At 39.8% G+C, this 13,375-nt stretch overlaps 1 protein-coding gene across 1 annotated transcript in view; it reads right to left on the bottom strand.

The window, feature by feature from the left end:
* Positions 1–4,681: 4,681 nt before the first annotated feature.
* ANO4 (anoctamin 4) overlaps positions 4,682–13,375 on the bottom strand; it is a 111,719-nt gene continuing 103,025 nt past the window's right edge. The window contains exons 24-26 of the mRNA XM_042889934.1: positions 11,131–11,250; positions 9,210–9,315; positions 4,682–6,005 (exon numbers count right to left, since the gene is read on the bottom strand). Coding sequence (XP_042745868.1) covers positions 5,814–6,005; positions 9,210–9,315; positions 11,131–11,250 — 418 coding nt within the window. The 3' untranslated portion in view covers positions 4,682–5,813. The remainder of the gene's footprint in view (positions 6,006–9,209; positions 9,316–11,130; positions 11,251–13,375) is intronic.

Genomic DNA, 13,375 nt, shown 5'->3' with positions numbered 1-13,375 from the left:
GTGGAGCTGTGAGCTGAAACTTACTGTAACCACTTGTGTTCTTGCAGTTCCTGTTGTCACTCCAAAGTTTCACTTCCAAGGTTGGCCCAGATCAGGCTAGAGCATGTTTTGTGTTTTGCTTAGAGGGCAGAGTCTGCTGTTCTGTCTCTGGGAGGGGAAGGGATTGCAAGGGCTGGATGAAGTCTCTTCATGGCTGCAGGGCATGGGATGGCTCATCCTCTGGCTGCGCTGCTGAGAGGAGATGAACAGCGTATCTGTCCTTACATTACTTCTGGTTTGAGAGGATAAAAACCCCACAGCTCCCTTATCCTAATTGCTTGGGGAACAGGCTGTTTGACCCACTGTTAGTACTACTATTAGTACACTGTTAGTACAAAAACTGTCAGTTTTGTACTATATATTTTTTACGACATCAATTGATGGGGGCTTAAAACTCTGCCACAGCATCAAGTTGGTAAATAAAAATCATTGCAGGAAAGGCAGGCAATGAAGCTTAAAAAGCAGTCACGCTTGAGACACAAATCAAACACTGACTGTGTGTCTTAAACTCTTTCAAGAAGTTACACTGAGTTGTGCTGGGTGCTCAGCTGCTGTTATATGGGATTTGATTGTACTAGTTTACCTGTGCTGATTTGGGCCCTTAAGCACTTAACCCAAGCTGTTCTGTGCCCCCTGACAGCAGGCATTTGATGATCTACTGCATAAGATGGGATTGGTAAACTTTAGGAGGCAAAAATGGGAGCAGACCTTTCCTAGCAGAGTATAGACCAGATATACTCTACATGGTTGCCACTAGGAGCACATCTCCATTGGCCAACCAGTGCAAATGATGAAGTCAGGCTTCCCCTTTGCTACCTGAGGTATAGGCTGGCAAGATCCAGAGCAGACCCCTTGTCTCCCACTCGTGTGCTGAGGTACTTTTGGCCCATGGATTTGAACAACGACAAGTACCGATATCTTCACTCAGCTGCAGAGAGCCAAAACACTAAGAAGACTGGTGTCATTCTGTGTGCCTCTGCTCAGTGGTTTGTAGTAAGCCAAGGGCAGAGCAGAAGCCTGCAGCAAGGCCTGTGTGCCTTCTGGTAGGACTACAGCACTCGCAGCCCACATGTTGCGCTCCCATCTGACCATGATCCTTACGGGGGTGACTGATCAGCACAGCCCTTTGTTGCACCATGCTGGGTTGAGACCCTTGTTTTGAATTGATGCTGCCTTGGATGACCTGTGACTTCTACCTGTTATGTTCATGGAATGAAGACTAATCTTTCCAGCAATCACAATTAAGAAATAACATAGGGTCATGGAGTTTATTCTCGGCGCTTTGAATTCACATGGGAAAACACGTAAGCCTTTGCTTGAAGTCACTCTTTGAGCACTGATCAGTCATTTTACTCTAATTTCGGTATGAAGTGAAAGCTTGGGCCAGATGGTATCTGTTGGCCCACAGTCACATTGAGACGAGTTTTTATACTGGGGAAAATACCATGTTGTAAGAGGTTTAGAGGTAGCATTCTTTCTGCAGATGACCCTGGCAACTGTCCTTTTACTCATTATCTAACCTCCCATGATTGTTGCAGAACTAAAAAGTGACTCTGCTTTACTTTTTTTTTTTTTTTCTATACGCTTGCTGTTTTAATTGACATCACTAATTGAAACAATTAATTTTGAATAATGCTTTCTCTGAGACTATATACTGTCCTTGTCTAGCTGCAAACAGAGCCAGGGCTTTGCCTGTGTAAAAACAAGATAATTCTCAGTGTCTCCCTCACAGTCCTGCACCACGATCCTTCATCTCTCTCAGCTAAAAACTCACCCAACAAAGAAATGAAGGATAGCCAGTGCCAGTTAATTCCTTGGGAATGGGAGCACTCCATACTGCCCAAGTTACATGCAGCATCTGGGAGGGCTGAGAGGAGAAACAAGTGGAAACATTAAAAAATGAACTGAGAAGGCAACAGGAGCAATATTTGATGACGTAGATTCACAGACCGAAGGTGGTAGTGGATCCTGGCCCCTTTTGGTCTGCATTTACACTTACTTCCACTCAGCTGGTCTGTTTTCTTTCTGAACAAATAAGATAAATAGAAAATAATGTGTGGGTTTCAAACAGCAAACATTTCATATGCATCATTTATTTTAAAGTTTATTGCGTCACATTATACAAGCATTAAACATGGCTTTATGTTGATGATTTTTTTACGTAAGTGTGAAAACTTGACATTCTTCTCCATAAGATTTTTTTCTATTTACAAATAAACAATCTCTATGTATACTTTATATATAGATATTATATATGGTAAATAACATAATTCCCCTCAGAAAGATTTAAAATAAAGAACAGATTTGTAAACAGGGTTTCAGTTGTAGTATTTGGTGGCTTGAACACAGATGGTGCTCTATACCTAGGCTTTTACTTTTGTCAAAGTATCCAGGGTGCTCGTTTACATTTATTATTCTAAGGTTCATAAAACCAATGTGGGACAGAATGCAAAAATCGTAGCAAACAGGCTGAAAAACAGTCCCAATATACATTTTTTTCCTTGGTTTTAAAAACTGGCGTGTAACTGCTCATGAAGTACATGCTTGCTGTCAAAAGTGGTCTATAGAGATCACTCCTATGCTGATTGCAAGATGATTTCACAGTAAATCCTTTGATGTGTGTTGTCCTGCTTGCTATGGCAAATGTCTGTGGCATGCATTGAGGTTGCATTTTTTCTCGTTCCTTTGAAGGTAGTGCTCTTGTGGAGCTGGAATAAGTAAACAACATACAGGGCGGTCACCTGGAGTTTTAAACAAAACCCATCCATCATCAGATCAGAAAGAATGGAATGGCATAAATTTTCCATCTACAGACTGTTTTAAATTCTATGTATTATTGTTAGCCTATTGTATGTAATATATTTTCCCAAATAATGGAGCAAATAAAAAGGGGGTTGTCTTTCCTGAGTGTTCTGCTATAAAGCCTTAAAGGACTAAAGGGAAATCTACTCTGCAGAACAGCAGGACTGAAATGTCAGTGCATTGACTGGTCAACATTAAGTGACAGAAATGTACTCAGGATCTGCCAGGGAGGTCAGAGTCCCTTTCAGCATCACGCTCAGCACAAGCCTGGTAAACAGCAGCTCATGTGCTCAGTTTGGACAGAACAGGACATAACTTCTAGCTATGAAGTGTCATGAAAATTCATTGCAGTGTACCTACGTTGAAAACTTGTACCAAATGCAATTATTTTGTATTGTGTTTTTGCTGCACTTTATTAGTTTTGACACACTATATTGTAGCGATTGCTCCAGGGTGGAAGTCAGCTTAAATTCTACTCAATTTCAATTCAGTTCTGGGAACTGCAGGATTTTTGAAAGATTCACAACCCATATGGGTGAGACTGATATTATGTATGACTCACAACTTATTTTACTACCTAGCAAACAATTTCTAAATTAGTCATCTGTGAGTTTTTGTTAGAGATGTAACACAGAGGATATGCAGCCTAATCCAGTTGTTCATGTGAATTTGGTCTGAGTGAGATTTTGCACAGTGATCCTGCCTGAGAGTATCCAGATTGCTAGTGTAATATACATCCCTAAGTGGTGAATGGTAAATACTAACTCATTTGGCATGTGTGTATAAAAGAATGAATGATGTTGCCTATCTATTTCCTTCTGTTTACTGAGACAGAACATTCCCATTTCTTCACTGCCCATATAGGCTGTGTCCACAGCAGCTGTAAGGTGAAGCAAAGATGAACAAACAAGTTTCTTGCTTATTAGGCAGGAATATATCCCAGAACCATTAGTTGTGTTCCTTATTCTTTTTGGCAGCAAGTCAATAGAGAACAGATTCACCCTGAAACTCCTTCAGTGGCCTCATAGGAATTGCCTCATAGGAACTCCTGGCTTGGGTCACGAGCACCTGATAGTGGAAGCCATTTATCCTCTGTGCAGGAAGATGGATTAGTACTAGAGGAGTTCCTTATTCAAAGGAAGCAAAATGTAGGCTGGCAGTGGCTACCGAGATAAGGATGCAAACATTTTCTTCCACCAAACCATACTGCTTTTTATCAAAACTTTTCTCCTCATAGAAATAGCACAGTTCTACCTTGCAGTGGAACAAAGTTAACAGATCTAATTTGGCAATATGAGGTCTTGGTAAAGGTGGTCCTGATGTTTACTGGAGTTTGAGGCATCCATACAAAGGATCTTGCACTGTGTGATTTGTCCAATGCCGCTTCTATTGAATGGTTTCTAGAACAACTCGTAGAAACAGCGTGCTGAATTTTCCTCACTGTCAAATGCCTTTAAACTAACAAGGGCATTATTCATTAATAGCTCTGAGAAAAGCATACTGTTTTTGAAGCTCCAATTACTTGGAAAAGTGCTAATTGAATTGATGAGCTTCAGTATTTTGCATGTAGCTATATCTTTACGAAGACATATGGTTCCTTGCAGTCTACTTACAGTCTGGGCTTTTGAACTTCCTTCTTCATGTTGTGGCTGATTATGCTCCTGCATGTTTGGCAAGAATTGCAGTATTATCACTTTGAGGCAAGAGGCAGTGGAGCTTTCACAACACTCAGTATTTTGATTTGTGTTGCTCTGTCCAGCAATTCTGCAGTCATTAGAGTTACAGCTCTACTATTTTGGACTAATGACCTGCAAACCTTTTAATTTCTCAATGCTAAGCAATTTGCAAAAGGATATAGTCAGTGGCCCATTTTGGCCAAATCTAATTCTACAGCCTATGTAGAACTGCTGTGCACAACAGATTTCAAGCTATTTCATACTACAGCCTAGTTGTTTTCTCCCAGTGCAGACAACAGAAGAAGGAATAAAAGAGCAGAGATTATGGATGATCGTGTTCTCTTGCTTTGTTGAATTTGTTCATCCATTGTTTGTTTGTTTGTTTTGCTTTGTTATTGTTGATTTACTTAAGACACAGACAGTCTTCTGTTATGTGTATCATATATTCTCATTCTTGATTAGGCCTTGATGTGGCCTTGCAATACAAGTATACAAGCAATTTTGGATGAGGTGTCCTAGCTTGATTTGTTTCCTTCAGAGACCAGACAGACCCATAGCTGAAAAGGCACTGTTCAGATCTTCAAAAGTTACTAACCTTTCACAATAATGTGTCTAAATTAATGACCCTACAGTTAAGACACCTCTGGACACATTTAGGTGCTTGCCTATCTGCCAAAACTTCTGCATGTGTAATTTTTTCAACCCATGTCAAAGCATTTGATTGGACTCGTGATCAAAGATCTCCTCACAAATACTAAGGTATTGTTCAAGTTATGGAGGCAATCCCCATATGTTAAATCATGGTAGATGCTAGCTTCCACCACTTATTCCACCATGGGAGAGAGCATCATTGCCATGCATGTTCAGCATGTGGTGACTACACATGTGGACATGAACTATCATGTTGCTAATGAGCAGTCACTGGTTATGAACTAGCTGCTCAGCCGTGATGAGGAGCCATGAGATCATTAGGTTCTGTAAAGCACTGTAAGATACTTAGCTGCTTTGAAGTTCACGGCCTTGAATTTAAGCCATGCCTGGAAGTAGTGTGGAGCCTTAGGCATTGGTCTGCGCTGCTCATGCCAATATTAGCTCTGGAGAAGACTAAGCCTTGTAAGACCCCAAATTTGAAAAGACTTAGCACAGTATTCACCATTTTAAATATGGGTACACATGTGCTGAGTGCACACAACACTGACTGTTCCTCTTTCACTGTTGCTCTCTACCGCAGAAAACCAGGATTTTTTTTAATAGAAAGAACTCCTATCTTCTTTTAAGCAGTTTCTTCTCACCCCATCATGGCCACTCATTGTGATAAGATTTTCCATTCTTCTTTCTTTCCTTCCTTTCTTTTTGCAGACGTTCTAATTCCGCTTCATACATCATTTCCTGAATCAGGTATTTTTCTCTCCTCATTCGATCTCTCAGATCTTTTGGAAGATCTGGGATTAAGTAGGAAATCAGGTGCTTTATGCAAAAGACAAGGTGCTGCAAAAAGAAGAAATGGTTGAAGAATGAAAACTACTGGAAGAAAATAAGTTATTTCCATACCTTCTGAAATCCCTTTCCTTCTAAAGATGCTGCGTTAGAACTGAATTATTACTAAATTGCTGAAGTATTACTAAATCTGAAGAAACCAAACTGTGAAGATTTCCCCAACAAAAAACTAGACGGCAGTGGACTATGGATTTCAGCAAAGGTCAAGAGCAGCTGAGTCCAAACAAAGCCTCAGGACTGTTGTATGACCTGTGCGTTCAAATCCCTGAGGTCATGCTTTGCTGTAGGGTTGTCTGGGCAGGGACTGTTAATAGTGGATTGCTCCACAGGAGGAAGATCAAGTTGTATAATATTTTCCTGTCGCTGGAAATTTCTTGCATCAGTATTGGAAACTAACTCACCTATGTAAAACAAAACATTTTTTCTTCTAATCTGCATCTCTAATCCAAAACTATCTTGTCATTTACTAAGCATAAAGTGCTCCTTTGTCATTCATGTTTTAGGCAAGCCCCAGCAAAGCTGACTGTGTGATGGGGGAGGACTGCTCAATTGTCTTCTTTCATTTCACTGAAGATGGTGCAAGGAGATTTATACACTCTGCTTGAGAGGAGATGCACAGAAATAAAAATCCCCAATCTCAGCAAAAACACAGATTTTAGACTGGAGAAGTAAAGATACTTCTTCTCCAATAAGAATCCTTCCTTTTAAACCCACTGAAAAGTATATAACATTTTCCCATGTATTCTTCCCTTATGAGAAAATAGAAAAACAACCTGCAATAGCCATAATTACTGTGTGTCTGCCTAATCTAAAACAAACAAACAAACAAACTAAAAAGCTTCTTCAGCTTTTGCACAAAGCACTGCCACTGAACTCTCAGTTTAATCCAGACAAATACTTTCTTTTAAACTGAGAGGAAGTACTTTTGTTTTGTTTGTTTGGCCAACATAGCCAAACATCACTGCATCCATTTCCTCATTGCCAGAATGGTGTCTGAGCTGAGGTGGAAGGTTACTTCATTTGTGAAAAAACTGCCTTGAATCTCCTAGAGAGACCTTTTACTGTAACTGCTCTGGCAACAATAATATATCTAGTAAAATTTTTCTGTAGTGAAAAACAGGTATAGTTTCTGCTGAAGTTACTTTTATAATTTTATTCAGATAATTAAGGAAGCATTTTGTAGTGTGAATAAACAGATCGGTCTCTGCTGAGAGAGACACTGGTGAGCCAACTTATAGCTTCGTTTGGGGCAAAGCAAAATCAGTTGTCTTATGAAAGCATCGGCCAGATCTGAAAAGCTGTTCCACAACACACTGTGTATTTAGCTGGGCACTGAACTTCTGCAAGACTGATTAGTCTCACTGTAGTTACTTTTGTCCTTATTCCATGCTGCCTTTATACATAACAGCTGAGGTGGGAAGGGACTTCTGGGTCTGTTTGGTCCCACCCTCTGGCTCATGCAGAAACACCCAGAGCAGGGTGCCCAGGACCACATCCATGTGGCTTTTTGAAGATCTCCAAATACATATAAACCATGTGTCCAGTGTCTAAAAGCTAGGCTCTCTTTGGTCTTAAAACTCCTTAGGCTGACCTGCCAGTGCTGCTCTTGTAGTTCATTTTTGGAGAAGGATTCCATGGCTTTCAGCACTAACAGCTCAGGAAGCAACAAGAAGATGCATTGGTGAGGCCTCACCTTGAGTACTGTTTTGGGCACCTCAGTTCAGAAAGGACATGGAGGTGCTGGAGCAGGTCCAAAGAAGGGCAACAAGGCTTGTGAAGGAGAATATGCCCTATGAGGAGAGACTGAGGGAACTGGGGATGTTCAGTCTGGGGAAAAGGAGGATGAGAGGAGACCTTACTGCTCTCTTCCAACACCTGAAAGGTGCTTACAGTGAGAGCGGGGTTGGTCTCTTCTCACTGGTGACAGGATGAGGGGAAATGGCCTCAAGTTGCACCAGGGTAAGTTTAGGTTGGATATCAGGAAAAACTTCTTTACAGAAAGGGTTGTTAAGCACTGGAACAGGCTCCCCAGGGAAGTGGTTGAGTCACCATCCCTGGATGTGTTTAAAATCCATTTGGATGTGGTGCTCAGGGACAGGATTTAGCGGAGGGTTGTTAGAGTTGAAGGGCTGAAAACTACAATCGGGGAATTCTCTGCAGACCTTGGACTTCTACTGACAAGACAGCCCTAGGCAAGAAATAATCTAGAAAATGTTTCCCCTTCACTTTTCTTCTAACTCGAAAGCTCAAATGTTCAGTGAGGTGAAGAGGTGCTTTGAGAGCTCAGTACAGAATGAATCTCCAGAGTAGCATGAGTCAGAAATGTAGTATTTGCTCCTGAACAGTATGCCAATAATTAGTGGTGATGGCAGCTTCCATATCTGGAGGCCCTGTTGCTATAATTTCAGAGAAGTGGACTGAGGAAAGAGTGGGCAATTTTATTGTTTATTCCCTGTTTAGCTTTTTCTCAGTGTAAAAAGCATTGGAACTGCTCATGCTGTAGAGATGCTGAGCACCTGGTTTCCAGCTTAATGAAATTCAGACCTTATGAGCTGCATCACAGCTTATTTATCTACCCTCTTCTCTCTGTTTTTCAAAATCAGCATAAGAATAGCAGTCAAACAAAGCTGGGTTTTCTCTGGTTTGTTTTAAAGATTTCTGAGATACTGACAGTAAGCACTAATATTATGAACTTTGCCAAAGATATTGAGTCTCTTTCAGCATCACCAGCTTTGTGATGCTAATGGAGATGAATGGTATTTAAAATAGAGAAAAAAAAGCTAAATGTGCAAATAATGTGCAACTTAAGCCATCTCCATTTTTCAGTTGTTCAGATTTCATCCTTTCTAATCATGTTCCTTCCCTCCTTATTCACTAACTAGTTTACATACAGCTTTCAGCCTAAATAGAGTGCTAATACCAAAACTTAGAAAGTAAAAACAACATTTCATTCCCCTCTTTTCCTGTCACTGTTATAGCTTTCAAATTGCAGTATACCCCTGTTTGTTAAAATATAAATACCTGTGACCGTTCAGGAAATGGGAGAATATAAAGCACAATACAAATAGCAGAAACTAACACGAAAAGCTTGTCAGCTGGCATCATGGAACAGCTCAATGAATAAGCTTCAAGAGGAAACTGTTTTTGTTTTGGTGTTTTTGTTATATAGACTTTTCCACTGAAATGGTCACTGACCTCAAATACAATAATGAAAGCCAGCCGTGCTGCTAGGACATGCCAGAACTGCAGCGTGTAGCCGTAGGGCACTGGGGAATGAGGAGGGTCTCGGTAGTCCCTGTACCTGAAAGACAAGCAGAGTACTGCAGTAAGTAAGCTCCTACCCTTCTGCCCATGAGGAAGACAAAACCCACACCCATCTCTTCTTAATCAATGCATTTTCTGCAAATACAGAGCACGTCGGGTGCTCAGCACTAGCAGTTGTGGCTTCTTTAGCGCAACATGGGCCCTGTAGGCACTTTCTCAGAATGCAGAGTGGGGTAGAATGCTCATGGAGGGGTACTTTCTTCCCTACCACAGCTTGTTTTAAAACCATAATATCTCCACTTTTGTCAGTCTGACAACCCTCGTCTACGTTCTGGATGAGCAGAAGTTAACTGAGTATGGCCACTGTTTTTTGTTCAGACAGTCTGCCTTCTTGGAAAAGTGCCTACACTACAGCAGGATGCAATATTTCCTTACTCAGTATCAATAGCTGGTTTACGCTGCAATTAAAGTGACTGATGTTTTAGCAGAATTTTGATGGGTAGCTGATAAACTCAGCCAAAGAAAGTAAGACACTCACTTTCTTTCAAGGGTAAATATACATAATAGTTCAGTGTACCTCCAAGAAGAGATTTAACTTCTAGAGATTTATGGCACCAACTCTAATAGAATGGAATGCAATACTGAGGCGACAACTTATGCATTTATTGATGGGGTTTCTTCCACCAGCTTTAAGTAGCAGCAACATTATGCATGATGCTAGGGAAGAAAGTAATTAAAGGGGGAGCAGAAACTGATCAGAATCCATAAACATTATTAAAAGGTACCATGGCAAACTACATGGAATGAAGTATTATAAAAGCAGCTCTGCTCCTCAGAAAACTTTATCTATGGAATCAACATTGGGATGCTCTTTCCATAAAATAAGTTTCAACAGAGAACAGTGGCTTCAATATCAGTTATGTAAATAAAAGCAGTAATCAACTCACAATGCTATACCGCTTGAACTAGTTATTGCTAATAAAAATGCCACAAAATCACAAGGTATCAGTGACTTTTGCTATAGTCCAGAATATCTTTTTTTTTTTTTTTTGAGAGACTCATGAAATTAAATTATATTTTTCTACAGTGAAAAATACTGGGGTACCTGTATCTGTAGCCACCAGGACTCATGCTGGTAAACTAGTATTGCCACAGACAAATGGCAACAGTATCTGTCATTTGATGTTCTTCCATTGCACTCTATTTAAGGTTTTGATTCTCTGGACCGTAACTATTAATCACTTGTAAGTCTCTCATCACAGCCTAGTCTCAGACTGCTATTCCCAATCTGCTGGCTAATGACAAAGATACAAAGATGATTAACTGCTCATTTTGTTCTGATTCAAAGCAGAAGCATATGATTATTACTAATAATTACACCTGCAAGCAATGACATAAACATGTTAACCATTCAGCTGTTAGTTTCGTAGAGGTAGCTTAGGACAGGCTCTGTTTATGTCAGACAGACTTGTGAAATAACTGAATGCAGTCACTTCTATGCACACCTAAGCTGACTTTATGAGAAAATCTGATTAAGATATCATCTCAATGACATAACCAGTCACTCATTATTGACTCTTTGATACCATATTCCTCCACGATGACTGCATGTGATTCAAGCCATAACACCATACAAATTCTGTAGTTGGAGCACCTGCCAGCTCTCTTGCATCTAAGGAAGTAATCATGCAGAAAACAACCAAGAACTACCACAAGTGTGTTCTCAAGTAGCATTTTTTTTTTCCAATTAATATTTTTCAAGTTTTGAAAATTAGTTCTAACTCCAAATTTACCAGGATATTTCTCCCTTGAAGTGTTTTAAAGCAAAGAAGTGTTTTGATCAGATACCTACCTACAATATTTCAATGGTGAACCAGAGAATTCACTTCCATTTGATGTAGGCTCTGAACGGTTTTCAAAGTCCGACACCAGAAATACTGATAAACTGGCATTAACATAGCCAACCATACACCTAGAGGGGAAAAATTCCTTTAGTCAGGACACAGCAAGATTCTTCTATTAACTGTTCTACCCAGAAGGAAGTTCTCAGGGTTTCATGAAATTTGCAGTTAAACTGTGATGCTTCGTAATGTTTTGAAGGGATACTGTATAACCAAGATGTTATAATCACAATATAATTGTGTATAATCAATAGATATCAAGATGTTATAATCACAATATAATCAAGAGAGTAAAGCAAAGCAGACAACGATAACAAAAAGAGAATAAGTGGAAGAGCTTACGCTTCGGTTGAGCTCACCAGAAGATACTAAAAGAGGTGATCTCCAGAAGAGATCCTTCCCCTCTGGTAGCCAGCTCTTAAATAGGTCTAGGAGGAGTGGAGCCTGGCTCCACCCCTTCCGGCAGCACAGGTGAATTGCCTTCAGCTGTGCTCCTCTGGCTGACTCATGGCTCACCTCAGGTGATCAATCAGAGGTTCAGGCCGTGACTCAGCACTTCCCATACAGATACAGAGGCAATATGAAAGAAGCACTGACACAGATCAATGAATAATGGTAGATTTTTATGGGAGAACAAATGGCGAGGACTGGGACTAGTTACTTCTGAAAAATAGATAGGTAGGGAAAATAGTGAGTGGCACCAGGGAGATAATTAGAATATACCCACTATCAGTCTCATGTGTGACAAACACAAAGGAACATTAAGTTAAAATGGAAAGGCAATACACCTACAACAGCTAAAGGAAATAAGACTTCTTCTTCTTCTTCTTCTTTTTTTTTTTTTTTAATGTTCACTTAATTAGATAAATTTGGTATTAGAAGACTGCAGACTGGTGGAGTGTTGGGAGGGTTAAGCAGAGTTTGGAGAACACTGAGTAACAGAATGTACATTGCATAGTAAAGGGCTGTGGGAGTCACAAGAAGGCTCAAACTTGGTATTAACCATGTTGAGGATAGGGAACATGCATTGCATTTTTCACTCAAACATGGGTAAGTATTGGCACACCAAGAAAGCATTCATTCTCTAACTGAGAAGAAAAGACTTCAGCTAGCAGTAACCAATCACATCACCATCAGGGCCATCTGTTTTAAGTGCTTCAAAACTAAAACCAAGAAACCATTGACAGAATTATATGAGGCTGCCAGATTTTCAGTCAGGAAGAAGGAAGGACTGAACCAACTTATCTTCATTCTCCTAACATACATGCTGAACTGAGCTAAAGAGAAAGATATTTAAACATATTTTGCAGTGCATCAAGAGGTCACGTACAAATTTAGCCACCCACAAAACTGTTCTGCATGGTATACCATGTACTGTCTTTAAGAATAAGAACCTAAAAGATGAGTACAATTTCTGCATAGTTAATTCTTTCAAAAAGCTGTTATCGATGAACGAATTTAGCTACCATAAGGATAGCTTCTAAATGCCCTGATTGGTACGGTTTTGCCAGGCAGTTCTGACCCACAGGGATGTCTGAAACGACAAGGGAAAGCAACTCTCACCTCCACTGAACTAAATCTGTTATAATACTGCTCTGATTTCAAGAACAATTCTAGTTTATTTAGACAAGAATCTGAAATGTGGAACATGAGGTCAGACAACTGAGGTGTGAAAATTGCTTTTAAGAGAATATTTGAAAATCAATTTTGTCCTGCCAAGAACTGCTGCAGGAAGCCAACAGTCTTTGTGATATACTTACATTTTTAAAAACCTGCTTTGGCTTCATCTGTTGGACTATTATAATTAAATTTCAGCATTACCAAACCAAAAAGCTTAAATCTGTAATTATTTCAAGTTGTTTTGCCAGAAGTTCAGAAAGCATTATATGGTTTTCTTCACAGTAAGAGCTGATTATTTTTTAACTAAGGATTTTAAAATATTTGAGAAGTTACATTTAAGAACCATCTAGTTACGATTCAAGATCTCCACGTTGATTAGATTTGGAACTTAATCTCAATATTTTTCTAGTATCGCTGGTGCGTTATATGGATTTAATACCTACAGATGTTTTGGGAAAGAAAAAGAGAATCTCTCTCATGTAAGGTAGTCAATAGCAGGTATTTTCACGCCTTAATTTAATTTGAGAAAATTCAATATTCCTGTGGATTTTTAATAGCTCCCGTCTTTTCTAACAA

The sequence above is a fragment of the Lagopus leucura genome, unplaced genomic scaffold, assembly GCF_019238085.1.
Source record: "Lagopus leucura isolate 7727_CA_CO unplaced genomic scaffold, USGS_WTPT01 Super-Scaffold_100159, whole genome shotgun sequence".
NCBI classification, from domain to species: domain Eukaryota; kingdom Metazoa; phylum Chordata; class Aves; order Galliformes; family Phasianidae; genus Lagopus; species Lagopus leucura.
The sequence above is the reverse complement of the archived record's forward strand: the minus strand, read 5'-3'. Positions and strand labels throughout refer to the sequence as shown.